The sequence below is a fragment of the Olea europaea genome, chromosome 10, assembly GCF_002742605.1.
Source record: "Olea europaea var. sylvestris chromosome 10, O_europaea_v1, whole genome shotgun sequence".
In the NCBI taxonomy this organism is placed as follows: Eukaryota; Viridiplantae; Streptophyta; class Magnoliopsida; order Lamiales; family Oleaceae; genus Olea; species Olea europaea.
This window is the reverse complement of record NC_036246.1, coordinates 38953536-38981428: the sequence shown is the minus strand read 5'-3', so window position 1 is coordinate 38981428 and position 27893 is coordinate 38953536. Positions and strand designations below refer to the sequence as shown.

Genomic DNA, 27893 nt, shown 5'->3' with positions numbered 1-27893 from the left:
CAGCTGTGGTGACGAATCAAGGTTGATGGAACGAAAAGAAAAGCAAAAAGATTGCAGATCTGGAAAAGGTACAATCTTATCACAATTTCTATCTAAACACAAAGGCGATTCTTGGTGGGAATCGAAAATTATTTTAAATTCTGCTGTGCATGTATAAGTAGATTCCCAACACCTTTGAGGTCGACAGAGTGAAGAAAATGGATGAAATCCATTTTTGCGAACAACTTCTGGTAGTAATTTCAAATATTTTTGGACGAAAAACGTTATGTTTGCGTTTTCTTTCACTTGAAGACGAGAAAATCTCTCATGTATTCAAGTGGGAAAGAAGTATTCTCTTCTTGATTCTGAATGATCTCTATAGTAATAAGATGCCTCATTTGCCTATTTGGCAGACTGCTGTTTCTTTAATATTTTGAGTATGATTTTTTTTTTTGGGGGGTTTGGCTAGTTAGCCAAACAACTCAGTGAAGCGAGTTTTAAAAAATGTGTGATTAAGTAGTTAAAATTTAGCCAACTTTTTTTTTTTTTTTGGGTATTTAGCCAAACAACTTAGGCGAGTTTTAAAGAATGCGTGATTAAGTACTTAAAATTTGTGAATTCTATAAAATTTGTAGATAAAAATAGAGTTTTATCATTTTATAAGTTCCTATAAGCTTTAACAAATAGGATAGTTACAAAAAAGATATACTACATCTGTCCCACAAAAATACGCTTTGTTTTTTTTTCCCCCCTCCAAATAATGTCTTAATTTTTTAATATAATTTTGTTTAATTTGTATTGTTATCAACAAATATGAGCTACCATTTATTCAATTTAGTGGTAAATTATGAAAAAATGTAATTAAAATTTATAGTTTCGATATATATTAATTAAGTTTACTTAATTTGTGTAAAAATAGAGATAAGCTCATCTTCATGGGAGGCAAAGAGTACTAAAGAAAGAACATAACTTCGGTAGGTCAATGTTGGCCAAACGCTATCATTTTCTAGGGGTATCGTCTAAAATTTTGGTGAGTTCGGAACGCTCATGAACTTACACAACGTGACCACTAACTCATATATAGTTGTGTTACAAGCACTGGCGGAGCCAGCACCCGGCGAGCCGGCGCGGCCGCCCGTGCTGGCTCCAGCAGGAAAGGATTTTCACGTTGATATAGTTATTATGTTAAATATGTAAAATTGTACCTTCATTCACAATTATGATTGTAGCTCATTTTGGTAGGGCATTGGTTTTACAAGTGAGAGGTATCTGGTTCGACTCCTCTCCTTTCCACTTCTTCTTTTAATTTTTCAAATACAATAAATAATAGTTAAATAATTGTATACTATTTTGTTTTAACTAGCACCGATGTAGCTTTGTATCTCAATTGGGAATTCCATTTTTATCATATCGGAGGTATGGGATTCGATTCCCTTCACCTCTTCTTCTTTTTAATTTTTTAACACAATAAATAATAATTAAACAATTCTATATTAATAGTTTTTGTTTCTAAAAAAATTTCTTTAAAAAAATTTGTTAACTCAAATTATTACTTCATAGTATATACTTTTATTATTATATTTTATCAATTTATTTTGTAAAATTCAAATTTGGACAATTTAATTACTGATCTTTATTATTTTAAGAGTTTGAAAAAAAGATTTCTTTTTTCGGGTAAAAATAGCTTTAAAAATCATTGCTTTAAAAATTTATTGACCGAAATTATTATTTCATAATATATACTTTAATTGTTAAGTTTTATCAATTTATTTTGTAAAATTCTTTGTTCTTATAAGAGTTTGAAAAATACTTTTCTTTTTGGGGGCAAAAATAGCTCTAAAATTCATTGTTTTTTAATTTTTTTTCTTTATCGATTAATCAATACATATAAACTTCATCTTGTCTCGCTTAAATTCATAAAAATTTGAAACTTGATAATAGGTATATGACTCAAAAAATGTATTTTTATTCTTTATTATTTTGAGTTGTACTGAATTATATTTTAATATTTATATTATTTTACATTTTAGTGCATTTATATATTGATTGGAGATTCTTTTAATATAAGTTAATTAAATATTAGTAAACAATATCGCTATATTGGACGGTGTTTGATAAATGCTCCACTCTCCGCCCTAGCTCGCTCGAGCAGCTGTATTCGTCCCTGGTTACATGTACATAATAACTTACGTAAACATTGTGTAATGAAATATAATTGGATAGAATTTCTTCAACCAGATAAAAACAATGAAATTATTTCATCATTAACTTTTTGACACATTATCTAAATATAAACCATTATAATACTTCATTATGTACCAGCAACATTATTCTCTCGTATATACATTTATCTCATGCCTATGTATATGAGTCGACATCTGCTGTCCAAAATTGATTGTTCAACCTGCTGTCTACTCAATGATTTATTGATACATTACTTTAAATTAACATGCCCAACTTTTCTCTCATTGTCACTTTTGCTTTAAAATAGATGTAAATGATATGTCAATAAATTATTAAGTGGACGACAAGTTGGACAGCAAACTTTAGATAGCAAATGTCAATTCCTATGTAATTTAATTTTCAAGAATCCTGTACATACCTATTTGTCTAATGTTTTTCAAAGTAAACAATTCCAATTCCTAAACCAACAAAGTTAAGTAACGTGTGCAGGACCCTAATCGCAATGAATCGAGAAGCAAAACCAATTCTCAAATCTCAAAGTAATTTTTCTTAATCAAATCTCTCCCTCTCTCTACACACACTACTCACTGCACATTTTTCTTCAGTTTCCAAAGCCTAGGTCCCTATACCTTTGAAACCCAACAGCCAGTTTTTCCTCTCTTTCCCCTAAATACGCCTCCTCCTCTAGCTCTCCCCTGGTAATATTTCGAATTTACTCACTAGACCATCTTACATTCCCAAGACAAGTACCCTATAGATAGGGTTACTTTAGTCTTTTTCTGCATGCAGTTTCACATAACCTACAACAGCTGCTATCCACCATGTTTTCAGCAATATTATGCACCAAAAACTATACGCATGCAAGTTAAATTACCCGTCTCTTTTATACCCGTCTCTTTTACATATATATGCGTGTGTGTTTTACCAGTTTCTTGTTTGACTCTTTAACTTTCTGTATGAATAATTACACGCATATATATGTAAACAGTAAACATGATTGGCTGATTGCTGGGGTAATTTACTTTCCTTATCCCTATAAAATCCTACAAAAAAATGCTTAAATGAAACCTGCAGCAAATTTTTTCTACGGCTAACATTTAAAAATGGAGGGTGAAAATCTGTGCAGTAATAGTCCATCTTCAGGGTCAAGATGGAATCCCACAAAAGAGCAAATAAATATGCTTGAGGGTTTATATATGAAGGGACTAAGGACTCCAAGTGCAGAACAGATTCAGCAGATTACTGAAAAGCTTAGGGTTTATGGTCACATTGAAGGGAAGAATGTTTTCTATTGGTTTCAGAATCACAAGGCAAGACAAAGACAGAAGCAGAAACAGGAAAATATTGCTTATTTAAATCGCTTTCTTCACACTACCCCAGTGATTCCTACATACCAAAATGGTATTGTTTATTTGTTTATTTTTACTCCATTTTTTAATGCATTTTTTGGAGTAATTCTGTCTAGGTTTTGTGTCGTGAGAAATCTTTTTGATCAAAGGATCATAAACAGTTGTTAAGGATCTTGTAACATTATATCTTGTTGTTCATCTATCAATTGTTTTCTTCACACAACCTCAGGTTTTCCACTCTACCAGAATCATATATATTTACTCCATTTTTTAGAACTCCGCTCTTTTGTACCCAGTTTTGAACTTTGGTAAAGGAAGGTTGCGGTGAGTTGACAGTTGTGGATAAAACTTTATCCGATATATAATTTGAATTCTTATAAAGAATATAGTTTATCAGGAACAAGTCTCTTGAAGTTGTTTATTTATATTTCAGCACGTGATTTCTTTTTAATGGTTTTATAGTTTTCAGTTGTCCGCAGTCCATATTACGTACAACCGCCTCAGAGTGATTTAGGGTTCAATTCGCAGTACTCAAAGGTGCCTGTGCCACTACCCGGAGGATTCAATACCAGAATAATCCCAGAAAACATTGGAAAAAACAAGGACAAAGTCATTCATCCCAGAAGCAGAAACGAGGAGTTTGATGTCATTTCCAACAAGAAGTGGTCTAATCAAGAAACATTGGATTTATTCCCAGTACACCCAACTGGCATTTTACAAGCAAAAACAAGAAGCCCTAACAGTGCAGAGAATTCCACTCCTAGTAGTCCAATTCCTTCTGAGAATAATTGCATTTTTGGGCATCCATTTTTTGAATTTTTCTGTGGAAATGGTCCTTGAGAAAGTCACTGATGATTAACAAACTGATGACATAATTCTATGAAATTTTTGTTGGAAGTGGATTTTCACTTAACATTGGTTGAGATTTACTTTTTGTATGGATGGATCAAAAGGTTGATTTTGTAGACGTACGATTCCGCTTTCATGTAATTCCAAGACTCAATGGATTACTCAATGAACTTTTTAATCTTCCCCCCATCTTCCTCTATCTCTATCCTATAGGTACAATGTTTGAAGTGATCTTATTCCATTCCAATTCCTTCCTGATGGAAGATCGTTGGGAAAAAATGGGGGCTGCTGACCAAGTTAAAAGAACGTTGATGTCTTTGTTTTAAGGTGTCGAAGAAGGCGATAACTTCCCTCCACTGGTATGTAGGGAAGTCCGGAAAAGGTGCAAGGAGCAAGATTCAATTTTTTATTTACTGATGCAAATAGATTTTCAGCATGTTCCTATAGGAAAAGTTTATGTCCAAGGAAAAGGTACACAGTAAACTTCCCATAAACAATGTGAAAAAGGACTACGAAAAGAATATACACAAGGAAATCTACAAAACCGTAAAGGAATAAAAAGACAACAATTATAGATATAAGCCAAATTAACTTGATGATGATGATGCTCAAATGCTTCCAACAAGATTAACGCTGCTGTGAACTTGGTGGCAGTATTGCCCGCAGACAGTACCGGCTCTAAGAATTTGGAGGCCCTAAGCGAAAAATTATTTTGAGGCCCTATGTATACAAAAGAAGATTACATTAGAACTCCAACTCCTAATTTCGCGACAACTCAATGGACACCAAATTCTTGTGTAAAAATTGAATCACAGAACAAAACCAAACCAAATCAAACGAAAACTCGACATATCTGAAGATCGCATTTTCATTAGAACTTCAATTTTGATCTCTCATAAACTCAAATATACCCTCCCAATGTCCAAGTTTGTGCATTCCAGTTGACTAGACAAAACATAATTTTTGAACTATTAGTCACATCCTCTCTTAAATTATAGAAGTTCTTTGACTACATATTTACTATCCCAATATCCAATTCCCCAGTTCAAACAATAAATAAGTGAATAAACAAACAAAACAAGAGAGCAAAACCCAGATTCGAGAAAATCAATTTGCAAAAAAAAGATTAGTAATGATGACAAACCTCAAAAGTCTTCTTCAATGGTTCATCTGCAGATCAACTGCAATGCAAATTAGCAACATATCAGTGCTTCCCAGATCTAGATTTATGAGAAAGCTGACTTTTTTTCATCGTAGTTCCAAATTGCTTGATGATATCTTCAGTAATGAACACCATTTTTTACTATGTTCTTCTCTAAAGTCTCTATAGATTCAAATCCAAATTTCAAACGTATTTTATCGGTGGAAAATCTGGAGAAAGGGTTAATTATGAAAATATAAAAAGGAACAAACAAGTAATCACCATACTGAAATCTGAATTGAAGAAGATGACTTACTACCTTTTAGTCGAATTGGTCCCTTCCCCTCAATTTCCTTTCGTTCTCGTCCCTTCAATTTCTTTCCTGTGTCCGTTCAATTTCCTAAAGGGCCTAAGTTTCTACTAGACTGCTAGATTTCCCTGATGGTATTACTATGAGTTTTGAGACCCTGGCCCAAGCCACATTTTTAGAGGCCCTAGGCGGTTGCCTAGGTGGCTTGGTCCGAGCAGGGCTGGCTCACAGCCACTATCAATGGCGCCATTCAGCTACAGGCATGTCCGCAATCAACCCTTGGCGAGGTCGGAGAGTGCACCGCTGATGTTCTGCAACATGATAATCAATACATACATGAAGAGTAGGGTAGTTACCAGTGGCGAATCCAGGATCGAAGTCCAACTAGGGCGGATGGTTGTAATAGTCCAATCGTTTATTATAATTTGGTTACATATATATATATATATATATATGAACTAAAACGTCAAAATCATATAGACTTTCATTTCAATTGAAAAAATCATTCCATAATCTGCAAAATGCCCCTATTTATTTTTCAATTACAATTGATTAAAAAAAATCAAGTACTCACAGGTTGAATTGAGCGGCTAACATTTTCTCAATTAAATTTTTTTACTTATCCTAATTTCCTAAATGTAAATTCTCAAATCAATAATCTAAACTCAAAATATAAATTACTTATCATAAATCACAATTTGCAAACATAAATTCGTAAACATAATTTCCCAAATCAATGATCATTCCTCATCAAAACATAAATTACTTATCATAAATCACAATTCGCAAATATAATTTCGTAAATATAAATTCCCAAATCAATAATCAATCATCATCAAAACATAAATTACTTATCATAAATCACAATTTGCAAACACTACAAGAAAAATAGCCTTTTACAACATTTAAATGGCAACATTCACCAATTGTATGTTGCTAAAAGAGGTTTATTGCAACATTCACCAAATCCATGTTGCCATTGGTTGAGAAAATTAAGATTTAGCAACGTTTTTTGAGTGATTGTTGCTAATACCCCTTTTCGCAACATTTAAAAACCTTTTTTTTTCCGGTAACATGCATTAACCGTTGCTATAGATGTTTTAGCAACGTTCATTGAACATTGTCGTTAATTACTTTTGGCAACGTGCATTGCCCGTTGCAAGAACTTGTTAACGACAACGTTTATTGAACGTTGCCATTAACCAGTTTTATCAACATTCATAAACGTTGTCGTTAACAAGTTTTTGCAACGGGCAATGCACGTTGATGTATATGTTTTAGCAATGCTCATTGAACGTTGTCGTTGATTTGTTTTAGTAACGTTCAAAGAACGTTGCCGTTGGTTTGTTTTAGCAACGTTCATTGAACGTTGCGATTAAGTATCTTTGGCAACATTCTTTGAACGTTGTCATTAATTTATTCGTAGTAAATTGACTAAATTCAACGTTAAATATAAAATCATACAAAACCCAACCTGACCCGACCCTGTTAGTTTGGTATAAACTCAAACCAGCCCTAATTTCTTCATGAACGTTGCGAGTAAGTATCTTTGACAACATTCTTTGAACGTTGTCATTAATTTATTCGTAGTAAATTGACTAAATTCAACGTTAAATATAAAATCATACAAAACCCAACCTGACCCGACCCTATTAGTTTGGTATAAAGTCAAACCAGCCCTAATTTCTTCCCCCTCTCTCGCTCTCCCACCACCGTTCTCACTCTCCCCACCACCGCTCACTCTCCCCGCTCAGTGCATTACTTTGAACAAATTAAACGTGTGAAAATGGAGAATGCAAAGAGTATGGGTTCGTATAGTGACGGAGTAGACGCTGTGTACCGGCCGCTGCCACCACTCTACTTGGCTTTTATGGTCATTTAGTTCTTCTCTGCATTTTCTTGGGCTTTGAATACCTACAATTATCGCCATTTTCAGGTCATTTTTTTCGATTTAATTAAATTTATTTTATTTCTAGCTGCTCTTAATCTGTGAGAATATAGGATAAAATGGTTGAATTAAAAATAAATTCAGTTTAATGGGATTCAGCTAAATTGCTAAAGGTCCAATATTTTCAATTCCTTTTTTGAACTCTTGATTATTTTTTGTGGGATTTATTAATTTTGTCGTGGTTTCTCCAATTTTCTTTGTTTAGAGCATCCATAAATGAAGTGTATGATTGATCATTAGTTTTTGACATTTTTTCCAATTTAATGGGATTTTTTTGCTTCTGGTTAATGTTTTATTGCTAATAATATGTCATTGTTGTTAATTTATTATTCCTCTGTGATTGTTCTTTATACGTTCTAGAACAGGCAAATAGATTGCAGTGGGCGCTTGCCTCTGTTCCATTGATTAAAGCCTTGCAACACGCTTTATCTTTCCTTTTCTGGTACGCTTTTATACTTGAAAGTTGAAACTATGTACCTTTGTGCTAATAATGTACAAGTTTTTTTGTTACTGTTATTTAATATGCTGTTTATTGATCATGTTTTGCTTCAGGAATTCGTGTTTTTACACGCACGTATGCTCTTTATGAACGTCTTTGGAAGCCTATGTTATTGGAGTGCTATTTCAGACAATTACTTTTGTATCTTTCATGCTTATTTCTAATGGCTATTGCATCACGTGTGAACGCCTTTCGGCGTCTGAGCGGCGAACCACATCTGCTCTGGGGTGTGTCTTTTACCTGACTCTAGTTGGTTGCAGAGCTTCTATACCTTACTTCTTTGTGAGTTTCCTCATTAGTTCACTTATATTTAGGGATAAGGTGGGAAGATAAACACTGTAACTCCATGCCAATTTAGTTGATTCATGGTTGTTTTTGGTTTAAACGGGTAGAGCTAAATAATGCAATGACTTGGTCCTTCTATTGGAAATATTTAATGCAGGTATTTCCTCTTAAAGCCGAGCTCTTGAAGCCTTCCGATCAAATGGAAAGACACATAACTGACCTTATTAAAAAGGTATATCGTCACTGTATTGGTCCCCACATTTTCTTCTCTTGTGGTGAAGGATACATATTTCATTATTTAATTCTTCTTCACAAAAGATAGCGGAGTAATATATCTTCCTTTAGTATGAAATTTTCTTGGTAGAAAGTAAAGAAAATTGCTACTGTTATATCAATTATGCATAACTATTTTTGATATGGTATTTTTAGAACAAGATTCCAGATTGACTGGGGGTTAAATTCAGAGTCTACAAGATGTAACAGGATCTGAATTTAAAATGTTTATGGACTTTTTAAAAAACCTGAACATATTTGGAGAGAAAGCTCCTCCCAAGCGAGTGCAAGAACTTATTGAAATCATTGAAGGCCAAGCTGATTTGGATGCACAATTCAATGTGAGTATTTTCTTTATTAGGTATTGTTTAGTATAGTATTTGTCTCTCTTTCTTTTTTTTGTGCTTTCACAAGGAAATGAAGTTTTTAAGCACGAAGATTACATTATGTTGCTGATATTGGAAGAAGCCAATCCATCTTTACAATTTGTAATCCAAGATTTCAAAACCCGCATCATTCTCACGAGTAAACCATAGAGCCCAACAACTAGCTTTCCCGAATTTGCGTCCACAAGTGGAGATGGGCCATTTTATAGACTTGATTGTGTCTAGTAATTGAAGTGGTAGGAATAGGTGCTTTCCTATTTAAGAAACCCACCCTTGACTTAATGTGCTTTTAATTTCTGGATGGCTATTGGATGTGTTCTTTTTCTCTGATAGATTTTATTAATGACAAATCACTCCATGTAGGACCACAACATCTCATCTTCAACACCCTAAAAGACTTCATGTTACGACATTTTTTTGTTGCTCAGCAATATAAGATTTTCAATGGGACAAATCCAATGTTAGGATTGTCTCTTGTTGGACGTCAGTGGAAGTATAGTTGTCAATTGCGTGTGAACAGTTCTCACTCCTTGGTCCTGATTTTCCATGGCTGTGTTTCAATTCTAGTTTATCAATTGGCTTGTGATCAGTATTTTTTATTTTTATTTAAATTTTGCTAAGTGATGGAATTTTAGATTTCGTGGTAGAATAGAAATATTTACGTGCAGGAGAAGTGTGCATGGGCTTATGAGTCTTGCCATATAGAGTGTACTTGGTTTCCATGAGTAAGTCAAAGAATAAAGAGCACCCACTGCAGCCTTTATTCTTTTGTTTCACTGTGGTTATCACCCCCTGGCTTAACTTGGTTCCCAGCAATTATACGTGAATTAGTAAGTGATGGTTCCCAGCAATTGAGTTCTAAGTACCCCACAGAGAATTTGGTGAGATTTCTGAAAGCAAGGGATAGGAATGTCTCCAATGCGTATAAAATGGTACGACACATTCTAAGAAAATCCCAAAGAGTATCTGACTTGAATCAAGTTTATGGATTTCAAGTATTCTTACCATCATACTTCATGTTTCAGCTGATTGATTTCTCGAACTGGAGGATACAAAATGAAATTGATAACATATTGGCTGTGAGTTTTCATGTTCTCTTTAAGTACAAGCATCATCAATCTATGGGCCAATTTTAGTCTTGACCAATGCATTCATAAAAATCTCTTACATATTTTACGCCTTCAGCCAGTTTATGTTTTGTCCAGCCTTTAATTTATTTCAATGGATAACTAAATTTCTATTGTATTATCTGAACTCAGATTCATACTCGATCTGAGTTTTCTAAGGACAAGCTTTTCTGTGGCGATCATGAAGGTTGAATTTACCCATTGCATTCAAAAGATAGGTGCAAGTCAAAAAGAAAGTAACGGGAAGGATTTTTTAGAACTAGCCAACCCAACAATTTGAAGGCAACAAGTTGTAAATTATCTTCTTTTATACAATAATTTTCTGTTGTTTAAGAGGAGTGTAAGATGATGTTTATTTGATGGGCAATATGTAAATCAAAATTTCTCCTCGATTTATTACAATGATGTGTTTTGACTATTTGGTGTGAATTAATAAAATTATATCAATTGAAAGCCCAAACAATCTTTTTTCATTTTGTTGTTGATTTGGTAAATTGTTATACAAATAGAAAAAAAAATTTGTAAACGACCTAAACGTTCAATGAACGTTGTCAAAAGTCTCATTTGCAACGTGCATCTCACGTTGCCGAAAGGGTGTTTTCGCAACGTTCAATGCACATTACGAAAACCAAGTTTCCACAACGCGCAATGAACGTTGTCAAAACTCTTCGCTCTACGGCAAAGTTGAAACCCACAACAAACGTCTGAACGTTGCGATAGGTCTACGGCAATGTTTTTTACCCGTTGCAAAAAGTGATTTTTGGTGTAGTGAAATATAATTTCTTAAACATAAATTTTCAAATCAATAATCAATTAAATATAACTCATGATAAAACGTAAATTACTTATCATAATTCATAAATTACAATTCGCAAAAATAAATTTCCAGATGAATAAATCATAACATAATTAACATTAAGTTATTCAATACGACAATACTCAACATCAACAAGACAACAACTCCAAGTCGAGTACGCAAACACAGTAGGAAATGGGCTAGCCAAAACAAAATAGAACAAAATCAAAATGGCCAAAACAAAAATAGAACAAGAAAAAAAAAAGAGGGAAAGAAAAGAAACGGTCACCACTCACCAGCAGGGATGCAAGGTCTGTTCACTGCAGCAGCCAACAGAAGCAAGTCTCGCACTCCTAGAACACGTCGTTCGTTGCTTTGGCTCCGGGCTCCGGCGAATGCTACATCTGCCTCCTAGAGCAGTGGAGTGGAGAGCTAGGTCGCATAGTCTGGAGAAAGAAAGAAGTGAGGAAAGGCTTTGGGCATTTGGCAATTTAGGGGAATTGGATTTGGGCATTTCACAATTCTAGGTTAATTGGACAATTCTGCTAAGCAATAAGAGGCCCAAAATTCGCAATTATTGATGGTGAACGGCTACCCAACAGTTCTACAAATTTCTGCGGAGCCAGCACGCGCGGCCGTCCCCTCGTCGGGTGCTGGCTCCGCGCCTAGTGGTTACATTGTTGTTCTTGGCAACGATTTTTGTCGTTCTTTTTCAGTTACTTAATAGTGATTCGGAGGATTACTAGGAGAAATAATAGGACATGGTTTATAGATGTGCTCTCTCTATAAAATTGTTAAAATAAGGTCTTAAATAAGGGTGTGTTTGATTACAATTATTTTCCATGGAAAATATTAATTTTCTACCCAAATTCTTACTTGGAGTGTTTGATTGCTATTTTTTTCCATGGAAAACATTTTCCAACTTTTGAAAGTATGCCTAATTTTCCTTGTTTTTAAGGAAAATATTTTCTTTGAGTAGAGGTGGTTTTTATTTTCCACAAAAGATGGAAAATATTTTCTTTTCTAGGTAATATTTTCCATGCCAATCAAACACACTCTAAGTTCAAGACCAATCGATGTCGGCTGATAAAAGAATATTGGGAAAAAAAAAGTTAAGAACTGATCGACAAAACTTTAAGAACAAGGTGAAGAATTAATCGATAAAATATCCTTAAACAACAAGGTCATGACCAGACGATTCAAGTGATGTTTTTGTTTTGATACTTTGGCAAGTGCAAAAGTTATTACAATTTATTTTTATGTAATTTTTTTATTTCTCAACATATTTGATTATTTACTTATCGATAGGGCCTCATTGGTAAGTACTACAAGATCTCTTACATTGGAACCAAACGAGAATAATATTCTACGACTAGCAATTCATTTATTTTCAAACCGACCCATCCAATTTACTAATTGTAATTTGGATCAACAAGAATCCCCTTCGTTACAAAGAGAATTATCTTCCCCTTTGATAATAATCAAAAATGGAAAGTGTTCAATTGGAACTGTAAAATATTCATTTGGCCGAGAGCTTCCAAATACATTGTACGCTAAACCGGTAATAAGTTATCATGCTTGCATATCCATCATTTGAGTCTAAAAAGTCTAGACTCATCAATCAGTTGATTCATTCTATTAATATTAAAGTAGACGCTAATTTCAAATGAGAAATTACTTATTTTCAATTTTGACGGATAAAAAATAAGTATATTAAGCGTGTGTTACGGAGCGAATCTTTCTAAATTATAATGAGAAATTCGTCCGTTGCCTACAGAAAATGGGGCCCACAATGTTGTAGCATTTTTTTTTACTGCACTATCAAGTCAATTAGAAATTTTAGTGGAAAGACCATGGCGTCCCTGCATTTTTGAAATTCCACACCATTACAAGGACATTTTTGACATTTCAAATACTAGGTGAAAGATAGCTGCAGTTTTTACCCTTTTTTTGCCAATTTCGTTGCAGACGTGGGGCCCATTTACCTTGTGTAACGAACAAAATTTTCATTGAAATTTACAAGGAATCGCTCCCAAACACACGCTAAAACTAAATATGCTTGCTTTTATAAGTCTATTTTTTAAGCTTAGCCAATATTAATCATGTCCAAGAAAGATGATATTACCTAGAATACAATGACCTTAAGGGGTGTTTAACGAGTCAAGCTATACTTGACTCAGCAGTAAACATGCCTTTTTTCTTTAGTCATAATGTTCTATCTTAGAAAGTTTTGATAAAAAGAGTTTCATTATAAAGGGTTAACTTATTAATTGAAGTAGTCAAATCTTTTTTAAAAATTGAAACCCCTCCCATGTTTAGTTGACTCGAATTTTTGTTCGGTTTGAAGGTTCACCAAACGAGCAGATGAAAACGATTTTATTTATTACCATTCAGATATTACCAAAAGATAATAGGATAATGAAAGAAGCTCACAAATTACAAAAAACCCAAACGTGTACTCAAAAGTATTTAAATTAGAAGCATATGGATACGTTGGGAGGCATGTGACACACTGACACGATTAGACAATGATAAAACTCCTCGGACAACCCCTGTTGGCCCCCTATTGACCGGTTGTCTGTGCCGCCTATCCATATAGCATCCCTCATTAGACAATATAATAAATAGGATTATATCATTTTAGTCCTTTAATCTGAGTTCAACTTCAAAGTAAAGACATATTAGCAAATGGGAAGGGGTTCACCAGTCCATTCCTTCAAACAATCCAGCAATGGATCAATCAATTTCGCTTCACACATAGCTGTGAATACCTTATCAAACTCTTCGCCCGGCGAACGGACCTTTTCGCCAGTTAAGAAACTAGTTCCCAGTTCTTCCTTCACGAACTTGTACAGTGGATACGACCTACAATCCTTGATGCGGTTAGCAATAGACGGCTTACCATTTTCCACCTCGAGTCGAACATTTTCGACTTCAGTAGGCAAAAGGGCCTTTAATTCTTCCTCAAAGACACTAATTTTCTTGAAAATTGAAGTGCTCTCATTCCTTTCCCCATCAGCATTCATCAGGGCATGATCAACAAGAACTTGCCTCAATTTTTGCATTAACGGACTGGTAGCACTGCAGGGATCATCAATGTAGGCAAATACATGCTCTCTATCTCCCACTTTTAATAAGTCTCTTTCACAAAACCAGGAAGGGTGAAGCTGTCCATCGGAGTCCGTCGTTAAAACTTTCTTGGCAATTAAACTTACTGTATTTTTCACAGAGGCCTTCAAATTCTCCTCCAAATGCCTCAAATCAATGGCTTGGCATAAAGCAACAAGGAAAGTAGACGACATGAGCTTCAATATATCGACGGCTTCTGCTGTTTTTCTTGAAGAAATTAGTCCCAAAGAGTTGACATCTTGGTTATGTTGCTCAGCACTTTGCACATGGTTGGTTACCTGTTGAAGACAAGATTTTAATAAATAAATGTATCCTAAACTATTGGCTTAAGCATTGAGATGATGTGGTTAAAAGAAATATTAGAACACAAAAAGTATTGGGATCAAGTCCCACTGCCACTCTATTATGAAAATTGTGCATGTTTGAGGCCTGTGATGAAAAACATGAGGTGTATATTGAAGACAAGAAACATTACTGGATTGGCAAGAAATTGGAGTTCGGAACAATAAGAAGCCATTGCGATTTCTGCGCCTTTGAATCCATAGTCAAGACTCGGATCACGTCCCCCGGAGAGATTCGAAGGCAACCCATTGTTGTAGAAGTCATTAACCATCTCAGAAAATTGTGCAAACATGAGTTTTCCTATCGAAGCAATGGCCAAACGAGTGTTATCCATTGACACTCCAACAGGGGTGGCTTGAAAATTCCCTCCATGTAATGCCTTATTCCTCGAAACATCAATCAATGGATTATCATTAACAGAATTGATCTCTCTTTCAATGGACTTTGTTGCAGCCCGAATGACTTCGACTTGTGGACCAAGCCACTGGGGCGAGGTACGAAGCGCATAACGATCTTGTTTAGGCTTTTGTAAAGGGTCCATTTCGTGTACTTTTTGAGCTTCTTTAATAAATGAACTTCCATCAAGAATGTGTTCCATGATAGCAGCGGCCTCAATCTGTCCAGGATGATGCTTCAACTTATGAGTCAAATGATCCGTAAATTCAGGCTTTCCTAGCATAACTTCAGCAAAGATTGCCGATAAAACTTCTGCCAAAACAGCAAGAATGTTAGCCTCAAACAGAACAATTGAAGCCAAACCAGAACCAACTGCAGTGCCGTTTACTAATGCAAGTCCTTCTTTTGGCTGCAACTCGAAGAATCCGATATCGATTCCGGCAAGGTAGAATGCTTCGGATGCACCAAGAATTTCCCCATCAGGTCCGACTGCCTTCGAATTAGCCCGGCCGGTCAAGAGCCCAGCAATGTAGGACAGAGGGACTAAATCACCAGATGAAGAAATGGTGCCCCTGAGGGGCAAGCATGGGGTGATTTTATGGTTAAGTAATTTGGCCATGGCTTCCAAGATTTCAAATCTGATGCCTGAATATCCTTGAAGCAATGTGTTTATTCTAACAAGCATTGAAGCCCTTGTGGCAGACCGAGGCAGAGTTTGGGACGATTCATTTCCATTGCCAAATACTCCAGCATTCAGAAATCTGTTGATAGATTAACAAACAAAGATCAGATGTAGCAATGCATTGATTTTTAAACCAAATTATTCATCCTTCTTAATGGATGTGATGAATAGGAAAATTTAAGTTGGATTGAAATATAATTAATCTTATAAGGAAATTAATAAGTTTTTTTTTTTAAATAAATAAAAATTTTATTAATCAAAAGTCAGGAGGAGGTAAAGTATCCCATGTTAATAAATTGATATTAATTTATACTTTATTTTAAATTTTAAATATTTCTTTTACTTAATCACTTTACTCTTTTCACTTTTCTCCGTATGATTTACAGAAATCTGAAAATTTCAAAGAAAAATAAAATAAAATCTGTGACTTTTGAAGATTTGTACAACTTTTGTGTTGTTCCGGAAAATCCTTCGAACTCAAAGCACGAGTTCAAGAATAGAAAACCAGTTTTTCCATATGAAAGTAAACTAATATAATTTTCCAACAGTATATGATTCATCAAAATAACAAATAAAATATAAAATAAAATAAAAAAATTGTCTTCTATCCATATCATCCTAACTACGTAAACATTAATGAGACCATGTATAAAAGTGACATTAAAATCCACGAATAATGTAAATAATGATTATGACATGAGAGCTATAACATAATTTACTGTGTGTATGGTTTTACCTAATAAGCTCCTTTTGTAGAGCTCCACCTTCTTTGGTTCTCCTATGTGATGTTGCACCAAAACCTGTGGTTACACCATAGCTATCTGTCCCTTTGTTCATACTATCCACCACCCAGTCACTGCTGGCAGTGACGCCGGCCCTGGCGGCATCCGCTAGCACCACGGCGACCGTGGTTTCTCGAGTAGCTATTGCCGCCACTTGAGATATGGTAAGTGTTTCCCCACCTAGCCGTACCACCGGTTTCCGGTATTCCTCCACCATGCGTTTGACTTCGTCGAGATGACTACCCTTTAGTGACTCCGCAGCCACGTTCCAATTCAATGGATCCTTCACTTGAACACAAAATTCGCCAACGCCGGCCTCATTGCAATTTAAATTAGTATATTCCATTGTGGATTACTCGATGGGCTAAAATTTGTAACCAATTAACCTTAGTTGAAAAGAATTTGAGCGAAAGTAACGATAAGAAAGATACGAGTAATAACGAGTTTATTGAATAATTGCCTATACAAGAATAGAACGTGATGAAGAGAATAAGAAAAGAAGGAACTTGAAAAGCTTATGAAAATTAAGCTTATAAGCTGAATTTCCTGAGTTTGTAGAGACAGCTTTGGTTTGATTAAATAGAAGTTCGTTCGACATTGATTGTTGCCTGGGTGAGCAGGCCGAAGTGTTAGTTGAAAATCCCATATGGCCGTTGGATGATCATTAGTTTGGATGAAGACACGTGTACGAATGTGGGGTGGGTGCGCATGGGGTGAGTTAGGATTTAACATTTATTTTGTCAAGGAGGATATGGTAGTGGGGTGGTTGGTAATTGTAGGTGGGAGTCTTGCAAGAAAATTAATGTCATGGTCACATTAAAGAAGAGTTCAAAAAGGCTTGAACTTTTTTTTTTTTTTTTCAACTTTTATTTAGGACATTTTTAGTACATAGTACTTGACAAATATCTTTTTTACTCTAATCGTATATAATTGGGACAAATCCAACGTAAAATTTGGTCATAAGTCGATAGAATGATGTCAGAGAAACTACGTTTCATTTTAAATTAGGTTTGATAGTTATTATTATATTGGATAGATTAATGAAAATGATGATTTATGATAAGTGCGTTTAGTACACTTATTTAGGCCATGTTACTAAGCATTTATATTGTCAAGGTATTAATTTCTATTTCTTGAGTTAATTTTCTTTTGTTTTTAGTGATGGACTCATGTGAAGCAATTGGTAAGGATGAAAGACAAATTGGCTATCAGATGGATGTTCAAAGACTAAGACTCACATAAAGAGAAATTAAAGAGCTTGAATTGAAATAAAGAGTACATGAGCTACACAAATAAATTTGTATCAATGATTAACTTGCATTATTTGGAAGAAATGAGGACTTGAAGGGAAAATGATACTTAGTTGGGCTTTGAAATTGAAAAGGAATTGAATTCTTTTCTAATTGGAGTGGTAATCGGAAATTAATGGGGAATAAAGTTAAAATGATTATTCTAGTGGTACCTAAAGGGGTATCGAAGGGTGTCCATTACTCGGCGCCCCCTATTGGAGGGACGTCGGTGGGCTAAAGGGGGTACCGAAAGGTGTCCATTACCCGGTGCCCCTGATTGGATGGGCGCCCCTTCAATAGGGGGCGTCGAGTGTCCACTATGAACACCTTTTGGTACATGATGATGTACTACTAGAATAATTTAAGTTAAAAAAGCAATTTGGAATCCTATTCACACTAAAAAATAAAAGTGGTGGGCTGAGGTTTAATTATCGGAATTTGTTCGTTGTACACTTTCTTTTCGACTTGGTGGTTTTAGTGCTGTCGAAATGCGAGTCCAGAAATTGAAAAAGAATACGATTCATTCGGGCATAAGAGATTGAAGTGGCTGGGAATAAAAAAAGAGAGGAATTATATATGCACGCAGAAAACGGAGGCAGAAAAGAAAATGACGAATACCGCGGGAAAAAAAAAGTCGGTGGATGCTGTGGGAACCAATTGGTAGGCTGCTGAAAAAGAAAAATAATTAAGTTATGTTTTTTATTCCCAGTCACAGGGGCGGACCCAAGGGGTCCTTTCGGATCACTTGACCCTCCAATTTTTTCAACTATTTTTTTTCGACTTAATTTTTCAACTCACTATAAAATATCAAACGAAATTAAAATATTACATTCTTAATATCATTTTGAAGTACTCACAACCCAGCATTTTCACGTCGTTAATGTTGTGTAAAATGGACGATCGTAATAAATATTATGATGGGTCAAAATAGATAGTTTCAAACTAATATTTTGAGAATTTCGATAACAAGCTAACTTTGAAAAATTTTCGACGATTATACGCTAACCATATCCATAAATCTTCTACACCCTCTCAAAGTTCATTTCAAGAACTATATCATAAATGTACCGAATGATCTAAATAAATATCGAAAATAATTAAACGTACATCAAACATATGTGCTAAAAATAAACGTATAACTCATAAAAAAAATCAATTATTTTATTAATATTTATTATTTTTGCGCCAAAAATTTCTCAATATAATTTACATCATTTTATTAGAAAATTTTATATGTGGTATGACGTCAAATTATTTTTTTTGGACGTAAAAATTCTTAATAAAGTTTTTATTACTTCATAAGGGTTATAAGTTGTTATACTACTTTTTTATCTTGATTATTTTTATATTTGAAAAAATTTATATATTTCGTTGTTTTTTTTTTTTTAAAATTTGATTGTGATCCCCTAATGTAAAATGTCTGCGTCCGCCACAGCCCAGTCACTTCAATCTCTAATGCCCGAATGAATCGTACTCTTTTTCAAATTTTGTACTTATCTCCTCTGAATCGTGTCCCCTGTGTGTGTATATATAATTAAGGATCTTGTTACTCGTACACCGAGCTGTTTGTATAGCCCCCTCACAAGAGGGGGGGCCCTCAATTTTTTTATTGGATATGGCCCAAACTGTCAAACTCGATGTATAACTAGCATATTCCTATAATTAAACCTCAGCCCATCATTTTTAGTGTGAATAGGATTCCAATTTGCTTTTTTAATTCTATTCCCATCAATTGCCTATTAACACTCCAATTAGAAAAGGGATGAAGATATTTGAATTTTGTTGATAAAATGGTGTACTCACTCTAGCAAAATTAACGGACCCCACGTGAATTCAAAAAATGTCAGCTTGTGATCCCCACCCCCATTTGTGAACAAGGGAGTTTATAAAATAAGTTTATTTATGTGACATGATCCTTAAAAAAGAATCCAATTCCTTTTCAGTTTCGCTCCTATTGCAAATCCAATTTCAAAGCCCAACTAAGTGTTACTTTCCCTTTAAATCCTCATTTCTTCCAAATAATGCAAGTTAATCCTTGATACAAATTTATTGGTGTAGCTCATGTACTCTTTATTTCAATTCAAGTCCTTTAATGTCTCTTTATGTGAATATTAATCGTCAAACATTCATTTAATGGCCAATTTGTCCTTCATTTTTTTCAAATTGCAACATATGATTTCATAACTAAAAACAAAAGAAAATTTACCCAAATTAAATAGAAATTAATACCTTGGCGATAAAAAAACTTAGTAATATGATATAAATAAGTGCACAAAACGCACTTATCAATTAACTACTAAATATGATTACCTCAACCTACTCAAAGGTATGATTTTCACTTAAGAAAAGTTCTTAAAAGAAGTAAATTACCTTTCTCATTTCTAAAGGTGGGTCAGATGGCCGGACCTTATTTGTCCTTAAAAGGATCGTGTCGTCAATTGATATGTCTAGAAAGGCATATCGACTAGGAAATTGTCTAAAAGTCGCACGTATTGTCCAAGTCACCAGACTTCAACATTACCCATAACAAAGATATTTTTACTTGTGTAATAATAGGCTAAGAAACTCTTTTACCTGAAAACTTGTAAATAGTTTTCTAATGTTTAGAATACTGCGTGGACTTCTGTTTGTTTTGTTGTCGTCTGCAATGGATAAAGTGAAGTGTATTTGAAAAGGTTGTACAATTTGGGACAAGTCATCATCACTACCAACCACCACACTTTCGATTTCAATAGAGTAGGTAAAGCTGTAAAATAATTCCAAGTCCTCCAATTATTCCTTCACCAAACACCAATCTTGTAAGAAGGAAAATTCATTTATTACAAGTGGATAACCTCGGAAGTACATGTTCGGTATACTCCTTAAACATATATGGACCAGTCTAGTAGTTTAAAGTGCCGAATATGCCCTTAAACTATGTAATTAGGGGACTGAAAGAAAGTTGTAATTGAGCCATTGGTTGAAGCCTGTGCCTGCTTGATAAAAACCGCACATTATTGCGAATGAAAAGAAAATATTGCTAATCGCTCCCAAAACAGAGAATGTATTCAATTTTCATAAATGTAATATATACTCCCTCCTCCGTTCTAATTATATAAGCCAAGTTTCATTTTTTTTCTTGTCCCAAATAGATAGACATGTTTCCTAATTTAAAATATTTTGTTTTGTTCATTTACCAATATACCCTTATTCAATTTTCTACACTTAATACGTCAACTTCTTAAAATCATCCAAATAGACACATTTTCCACTTCTTGAAAACATAGAACAACTCTCATTTCTTCTTCTTCAAATTACATCATTCAAATTCTATACTAATTTCAATAATAATTTACTACTACATGTTGAAAATTAAACAGAGATAAACTAGGAAAGATGTTGGCGAAAATTAATTTTCCAATAACATTAAAGAAGATTTCTTAATTCGTGTGATAAACGAAACAAGTCTATATAATTGAGACGGAGGGAGTATTGTTTACAATAGCTTAAAGTAACATGGTTCATCAATAAAACACCTAAGACCAAAATCAGACACTTGTGCAGATGGGTTTTTCTCTACATATCCATCACTGGCTCAATTAAACAGGCACTCGCCCTTTCAAGGATCGAGGTCCTGGTTGTCGAGAAAACAGATGCTCGAAGCCTGGCAAAATTTTGAGAAACTTCTGACTTCACCTTTCTTCATTGGGCTTAGGAATTTTCTTGTATTCATAATTTTCTATGTCAACCTTCTGCTGCAAAGTCTGTAATAGAACATATTATGAAACCATATAAAGCATATTTATGAGCAGCATGTTTGGCTAAGCTAAGTTACTTTTAAGTAACTTTATCTTCAAATGTGTCTGGATAACTAATTTTTTTCTTACTTAAAAAAAAATTAAAAAAAATCCTTTTTTAAAGTAACTCATACCTTCAAAATAAGTATATTTTTTTCCAGCTTTGATTCGTCAGAACTCATAGCAAGTTTGGCTAAGCTTAAGAGGTGTTTAACAGGCTACAAATCATATAATTTAATCATAACTTTTTAAGCTTTAGATGAACATGCACACATACCTTCAGCTCTTCCTCCAGCGAAATCTTTTTAGGCTTATACGCATTCACAGGTCCTGTTCTTGACAGTGCTTTTCTCGTCTCGATAATCTCCCACTCCTGGTCATCCTTCACTTTAGCAATATCCTTGCTGAAGTACAAATTACACTCCATTAAAATCAAACACAAACACAGGAGGGCAGCAAGCTATATATTGCCATTGTGGTGTATGTGTGGAGTATGTAGTAGGAGAAAATTACTTCCAAGTTTACAATTCTTCACATGTTTGGATAGCTTTAATTTTCTCAATTATAGTTAAAGATACACCTAAAAGTAAAAGAAAAGGTACTTACTTTGGGAGTAAGGTAGAGACTACTTTCAAACATAACCTGCTTATATTCAACTTTGATCAACAAAAAGATCATTTATTTTACATTTACTTATACTTGCAAGTATATTTTTTATGCTTAGCCAAACTTGAACTATATATAATCACATCCATTTTTATATCAGAAGAAATCTATATTCAAAGATGGCTTAAACAGACTCGTGTTTGAATCAGAAAAATATGAGTGCACGCACAGCTGAACTGAGTTTTACATGCAGTAGCATATCCTGTTACATTAACTTCCAAAGATTGGAAAGGAAAAGATGCGGGTTCCAAATGTGTCATAACAAGTTTATCTCGTTGCAGATCAAAATGTCATCTATTAACTACACTACCATAGCAGCCTTATTTTAATAAAATTTGCAGTAAAATATTGAATGTTTATTCTTGAATTCCACCTTAACTCACAAGTATATTTCCAAAAGTAAGCGTGTCCAAGGCATAGAATTGCATCACCTGATGCACCACTACAAGGAAGCCTCCAATCTGTGTTGGTGTGGAACCAATTTGACGACAGACATTATTCTAGGAACTGATATTGCACTTATACATATATAGTGCATTATTGAGAGAGAAATTTGAAGGATCAGAAAGTGGTACTGCTACCTGTATGCTTTAGATGTGGTATTAAGTGAAGAACAAGAATTCTGTTGTCAAATTCTGAGACTCTTTTTAGTCACTTGATGAGGTATCAATCTAACCCATGTTGTGTTATTTGCCAATTAATTTATTTGTCCAGTTCTCAGCTAGGAGATTATAGTTCTTTATGCATAGAGTATTTTGGAAGAACAAAAACAACAGCTATTAATTTTGTTGCTCCCTTAATCGTGTAATCTATCCCAAGCTGTGTTAATTTGTCTATGAATTGGAAAATTTTGCCGGTAGTGGCCCACCTAAGTGACAATATTTGTGTATATCATGTGTGCCATTGTGATTGCTTAATACTAATGGTGTTTCTGCTTTTTATAATTCTTTCTACACAGCTTGACCATTGTTGCTGTTGCCTATTGATGTCACCTATAAGAAACTGAACTTCTCTTACTGTAATTGATGCGGATGTTGATTACATACAACAATAGCCAGAATGATCCTATTAAGCTTCACATTTTTACTTAATAAAATGAAATGGGAACCCACATACATGATAATGACCACTTCCTATTTTCCCATTTTGGCATTTGCTTGAAATAAATAAGTCGCTATACTTGTTGTGCTCGTCTCATGCATCAATGTCTATAATGATTATCTTCTAATGAACTGAGTTTCTCTTTAGGAAAAGTAATACTAAGACATCTGAACTTCAAAACTTAAATAACCATTAGAATGAAGACGATAAATAAATCGAGCGGAATCCTTCTTTGTTCAACACATGTCCACTACTAATTGATGCATCAGAGAAATATTAGTCCAACAAAGCATTTGGACTAACCTGCCTTGCAGTAGGTGACCAAGTCCAAGAGCCCCAAGCACAGTCAGTGAAATCATTGGAAGACCATATCGTATAAACGGTGCTTTCCTGCCCCACCTACTGAACTTTGAAGCCGAGTTTTGAAACCTGGGAGCAGATTGCGCTGCTGGATTATCCAATTTTTTGGGTTGATCAGTTGTCATATGAACAGTTGTCATCTTTACATACCATAAGAAACCCTGCATCATAATTCCAAAGCATCATTGCGAACAATAAACTCACTTGTCGTGACATTACCTCGAATTTTAGGCATAAATAAAAGTGTGAAGTTATGATGTCACCCTATATAGGTTCCGACACATTCATTTCTAGTTATTAGACGAAGAATTTACATAATAACCCCGCCCGAGTTAATGATCAAGTAGCAAACAATAACATAAAGACACCTGAGAAAAATTACACTATCCGTGAATAGCAAATTCTCCCTCAAAATAATCCAAAATTTAAAGCCTTATACACACTTCAAACATTCTTATCGCATGCTTAATGGTAGCTCAAAATAATCTTCACGGCGATTTTCTCAAATTAAAATTTATAAATTAAACAAGAGAAAAATAAAAATAAAAATTATTGCAATTTTACCAACACCAAAAAAAAGTCATTATAATGTAAACGTCCAGGATTTAAATTAAGAAATAAATAAATAAAGACGCCATAATACCTGTTCAGCACTTGAATCATGGGGATATGTTCTCTCGATGGGTTCTGGTGTGTGAGGGGGTGGAGTTGGGGATCGGGTGAGAAATGAAGAAGCCGAGGTTCTAGCAGGCGAAGCTCTGTCCTTCCCAACTTTTTACATAAATTATACTTTCCTCCGAGTTAATTGTTCCAATAGTCACATAATTTAACTCCACATCTTTGATTGATCAATAAAGTTTAAAATGTCGAATTTTAATCACTAAATTTATGTTCATATCTTCGATTGTTCATTGAAATTTAAAACGTCGAGTTTTGACCACTGAATTTTGAAAAAATATTATACATTACTCACTTAACTTTAAAAAATATTATACATTTCTCACTGTAAATTCGATATTTTTTAAAGTTCAACAATTATGCTAGTAAATAACTTATGGCATATTTTAAAGTTCAGTAGTCAAAACTCAATATTTTAAACTTTAATGAACAATCTAAAATATGGATCTAAGTTCAATGACCTTAAATCGACATTTTAAACTCCAGTGACCAATCAAAAACATGAACCTAAGTTCAGTAACCATTAGAACAATTAACTCCTTTCCTCCACAATAATTTACTAATTTCACCGAGAACTCCATTTTTTTTTTTCAAAAATCATTTAATCACATAATTAGTATTAATAAAACTTTTTTAAAATCTCTATACACGTCCCAATACACCCCAAAATAATTAGATCAGTTTAAGTTAAAAGCTATGGTTAAAATCAAATACTATCACTCAACTTATATATATGCATTTCGATTGTTTACTGAAATTTAAAATGTTGAATTTTGACCATTAAAATTATGTAAACGTTGAACGTTACTCGCTGGCATAATTTTCGTTTTAAACATTTAATGGAATCGGTGATGTGACTAACGGAATGCCCACATGGCGATCTATCACGCCCTTACCAAATTGCTACGTAAGAAGGTTTATTTCATTGAATGATCGAATTTTGATCACTAAATTTATAAAAATGACGTCGGCCAATTGTTCAATAAAAATTGTGTATCGCAAGTGCACATATCATGTGCATGTAATAAAGTGGACAAATAAGCCCATGTTATCGATCTTACAATGAATGATTATTAAATTACACAATAGTTAAATTTAACAACGAAATGCATAACAAATTTGAATTTTGCAAATGATGAAAGAACTTAAAATTCTACAAAAATAACGAAAACATCACAGATATAAGATCTTTCCTCAATTTTAGTATTTGATCTTTTCGTTATTTTGGTCACTAAATTTATAAAAATGATGTCGGAAAATTCGACCATTTCATAGTTCAATAAGCAATCGAAAATATTTTTCAAAATTTAGTGGGCAATGAAAGACGCCTTCTTACACGACAATTTTGTAATGGCGTGACGGTGCGCCACCTATGCATTCTGTTAGCCATAATACCAATTTCATTAGAGATTTAGAACGGATGTTACGTCAGTAACGTCCAACATTTGAATAAATTCAATGACCAAAATTCGATATTTAAACTTCAGTGAGTCATCAATGACACATACATAAGTTTAGTGATTATTGGGACAATTAACACATCCAGTAAAGATTTTAACTTATCTAGATGGCTTAAGTTAAAAGCTAAAACTATTTGTCAAATTTATCGATATTGGCACGATATCCATCGATAATTTCAATGCCCATAAAAATGAACATGATTGCCTTCTTTTTTTCCCAACTTGGCCCTATTCAACCATGTCAGGCCAATGTTCATAAATTAATCGGTTAAACAACTTTTTGTCTACATATTTCGTGAGGTTCACAAGTATTATTCACTAATCTACCTCTCAATTTCATCCATTTATAATTCAAACCATTTAAAACATGCTTTGCATAGTCCAATACGACCTATAGGTGAGCCTTCTTGACTTGTCAATGTAAAAAGCTTAGTACAAGCTTAGAACAATTCACAGGCACAAGTCGTACATGGCCTAATCAAGTTTCGATGATCTCGAATTCATCAACAACGACAATTCACAGGCACAAGTAGCAAGACAATCCAAGTCGACCATTCTCGTGTTCAATCCCATGCAAAATGGGTATTTGTCTCTATCTCGCTCTCCCTACATAGAATTGTGATAGGCAAAAAAAATTGTGTACGCTATGACCCATTGAAAGCAACTCGGCCAAAAGTGGGACTACAAAAAGTCATCTCAATTTTATGATATATCCAGACCGATGGCTGTTCTCCAAAGTGCAATGGAAGAAGAAGCATAACACAATCTAGTGTCTGACTAAAATTTTATCAATTAACACACAAGCAATCTAAATGCCACTAGTAGCTGCCAAGAGAAAAAGAAATGGTGCTACTGAGAACTTCATTCAATGAATCTAACTTATGACTCTCATCATTTTGTTTTCATTCAATACTTATTTTCTTGGCAATCCGCTTCGCCATTGCTGGGTGCATTTTCTGGCTCTTGATCTGAAGACCTCGCCTTAAATTTTAAACTGAACTTTCTAAAGAAGTTGCTGCAGCTTCCCTTAGTCTTCACTAGCTTCTCCATCTCTTCTTTCACATTCTTGCACTCCTTTTCGAGTTCGGCCACCCGTTCTCTCATATCATCAAACGTAAGAATCTCGTCCTGTACAGAGCTCATTGGGATGCAGTCATTTGTCGGTACCATTTTCCCACATAGATTTTGTGAATCCTCAAGGTTGTCCGAGACATAGAAACAACCAGCAACAGAGGTTCGTAGCCGAAGTTGTTCAAAAAACAGAACCTGGATAATAATGCGCAGCGGTAGCCTCTCGTTCTGCGCTGCATGTGTACTGGCTTCCACTGAGAACTTCTGGAAATTCATGACCCTGCAAAGCTGTTCTCTTTCTGAGTCTGTTAGCCAGGGATGAGCCTGAAAAAGCAGTAATAATCACAAAAGCAGTTAGAAAAAGTACACAAGTTTTCATTAATAATTGACATAAAAAAAGGAGTACATCCAGTCATGGTCGCAAGTTTTCATTAGTAATCGAGATGAAAAATAGAAGTTCTCCTCATACCTTTCTTGCAAAGAAAAACAGCCCCCTAATAAATCCTTTGTATATTAGGTCGATCCACGGTCAAAGGCATATGTTTGCAGTAGAGTTATGTTTTGTGGATGTAGTTTCCTCTAATTGATGATATAGTATCTGTAAAACTTTATGAACAAACCCCCAACACCCAGAAAGAAGGGAAAAAGGAAAAAACGCACCATTACCACAAAGAATGACAGAAACAAACCATGCAATTAAATAAATGCAACTTTCTAAATGTCATAGGAGCACAAATGGCACAATGGAATCCTCTAATTAGAAAATCTAGTGGTACATAGGTTTTCTATGCATAAATTCATCAAGCCTTAAATATATTCACAAGTTCTCCAACAATATTGCTATAATAATATGCTCCTCAAGAATATACCAAAGTTCTGCATACAAACCCGAGAATGCTAAATCCCCAACAAAATAATGCTAAATACCTTTGTAGGTTCTTTAAGTGCGCGTGTGATATGCAATATTAGATTGTAATTACAGTATAATAGATAATAATAATATATATATATATATATATATATATATATTTTTTT

General features: G+C 34.3%; 5 protein-coding genes and 1 long non-coding RNA gene across 9 annotated transcripts in view; 2 read left to right on the top strand and 4 right to left on the bottom strand.

The window, feature by feature from the left end:
• The first annotated feature begins 3266 nt into the window (after positions 1-3266).
• On the top strand, positions 3267-4352 carry LOC111400632 (WUSCHEL-related homeobox 2-like). Its single transcript, XM_023028031.1, has 3 exons — positions 3267-3564; positions 3674-3741; positions 3975-4352. The coding sequence occupies exons 1-3, from the start codon at positions 3267-3269 to the stop codon at positions 4350-4352; spliced, it is 744 nt and encodes a 247-aa protein (XP_022883799.1).
• A 436-nt stretch (positions 4353-4788) lies between these two features.
• On the bottom strand, positions 4789-6107 carry LOC111402765. Its single transcript, XR_002704354.1, has 3 exons — positions 5822-6107; positions 5506-5732; positions 4789-5081 (listed from the first exon to the last, which is right to left on the bottom strand). It is a non-coding gene; the product is annotated as an uncharacterized LOC111402765 (long non-coding RNA).
• Positions 6108-7469: 1362 nt separating this feature from the next.
• On the top strand, positions 7470-10748 carry LOC111402182 (apoptosis inhibitor 5-like protein API5). Of its 4 annotated transcripts, none has more exons than XM_023030334.1 (8): positions 7470-7748; positions 8121-8202; positions 8313-8541; positions 8702-8776; positions 9009-9158; positions 9872-10135; positions 10229-10282; positions 10463-10748. In XM_023030334.1, the coding sequence occupies exons 3-6, from the start codon at positions 8410-8412 to the stop codon at positions 9926-9928; spliced, it is 414 nt and encodes a 137-aa protein (XP_022886102.1). In that variant the 5' UTR covers positions 7470-7748; positions 8121-8202; positions 8313-8409; the 3' UTR covers positions 9929-10135; positions 10229-10282; positions 10463-10748. The 4 variants fall into 4 exon arrangements, 2 of the variants coding, with proteins under 2 accessions (XP_022886102.1, XP_022886101.1); XM_023030333.1 differs by having other exon boundaries at positions 7471-7748; positions 8126-8202; XR_002704197.1 differs by having other exon boundaries at positions 7481-7748; positions 8126-8202; positions 8974-10135.
• A 2775-nt stretch (positions 10749-13523) lies between these two features.
• Positions 13524-17010, bottom strand: LOC111402181 (phenylalanine ammonia-lyase-like). Its single transcript, XM_023030332.1, has 3 exons — positions 16412-17010; positions 14731-15754; positions 13524-14533 (listed from the first exon to the last, which is right to left on the bottom strand). Exons 1-3 carry the CDS (start codon positions 16801-16803, stop codon positions 13808-13810), a joined length of 2142 nt encoding a protein of 713 aa, XP_022886100.1. The 5' UTR covers positions 16804-17010; the 3' UTR covers positions 13524-13807.
• A 4114-nt stretch (positions 17011-21124) lies between these two features.
• LOC111402179 lies at positions 21125-24439 on the bottom strand. Its single transcript, XM_023030331.1, has 4 exons — positions 24293-24439; positions 23593-23810; positions 21800-21926; positions 21125-21489 (listed from the first exon to the last, which is right to left on the bottom strand). The coding sequence occupies exons 2-4, from the start codon at positions 23787-23789 to the stop codon at positions 21418-21420; spliced, it is 396 nt and encodes a 131-aa protein (XP_022886099.1). The 5' UTR covers positions 23790-23810; positions 24293-24439; the 3' UTR covers positions 21125-21417.
• A 2002-nt stretch (positions 24440-26441) lies between these two features.
• LOC111402178 (BTB/POZ domain-containing protein At5g03250-like) overlaps positions 26442-27893 on the bottom strand; it is a 5927-nt gene continuing 4475 nt past the window's right edge. Inside the window, exon 4 of the mRNA XM_023030330.1 lies at positions 26442-27182. Within this exon, the coding sequence (XP_022886098.1) occupies positions 26694-27182 (489 nt within the window). The 3' untranslated portion in view covers positions 26442-26693. The remainder of the gene's footprint in view (positions 27183-27893) is intronic.

Coding starts and splice junctions, on each gene's coding strand:
- LOC111402181 (XM_023030332.1), bottom strand. CDS start 16,803: ATGGAATATACTAATTTAAATTGCAATGAGGCCGGCGTTGGCGAATTT. Junction 15,755..16,411: donor CTACAAAAGGAGCTTATTAG/GTAAAACCATAC, acceptor ATCTATCAACAG/ATTTCTGAATGCTGGAGTAT. Junction 14,534..14,730: donor TCCAATTTCTTGCCAATCCA/GTAATGTTTCTT, acceptor TGTCTTCAACAG/GTAACCAACCATGTGCAAAG.
- LOC111400632 (XM_023028031.1), top strand. CDS start 3,267: ATGGAGGGTGAAAATCTGTGCAGTAATAGTCCATCTTCAGGGTCAAGA. Junction 3,565..3,673: donor GATTCCTACATACCAAAATG/GTATTGTTTATT, acceptor GATCATAAACAG/TTGTTAAGGATCTTGTAACA. Junction 3,742..3,974: donor TTTTCTTCACACAACCTCAG/GTTTTCCACTCT, acceptor ATGGTTTTATAG/TTTTCAGTTGTCCGCAGTCC.
- LOC111402182 (XM_023030334.1), top strand. CDS start 8,410: ATGCTTATTTCTAATGGCTATTGCATCACGTGTGAACGCCTTTCGGCG. Junction 8,777..9,008: donor TAACTGACCTTATTAAAAAG/GTATATCGTCAC, acceptor GGTTAAATTCAG/AGTCTACAAGATGTAACAGG. Junction 9,159..9,871: donor ATTTGGATGCACAATTCAAT/GTGAGTATTTTC, acceptor ATTTACGTGCAG/GAGAAGTGTGCATGGGCTTA.
- LOC111402179 (XM_023030331.1), bottom strand. CDS start 23,789: ATGACAACTGTTCATATGACAACTGATCAACCCAAAAAATTGGATAAT. Junction 21,927..23,592: donor GGTCACCTACTGCAAGGCAG/GTTAGTCCAAAT, acceptor TTTGTACTTCAG/CAAGGATATTGCTAAAGTGA. Junction 21,490..21,799: donor CGCTGGAGGAAGAGCTGAAG/GTATGTGTGCAT, acceptor GTTCTATTACAG/ACTTTGCAGCAGAAGGTTGA.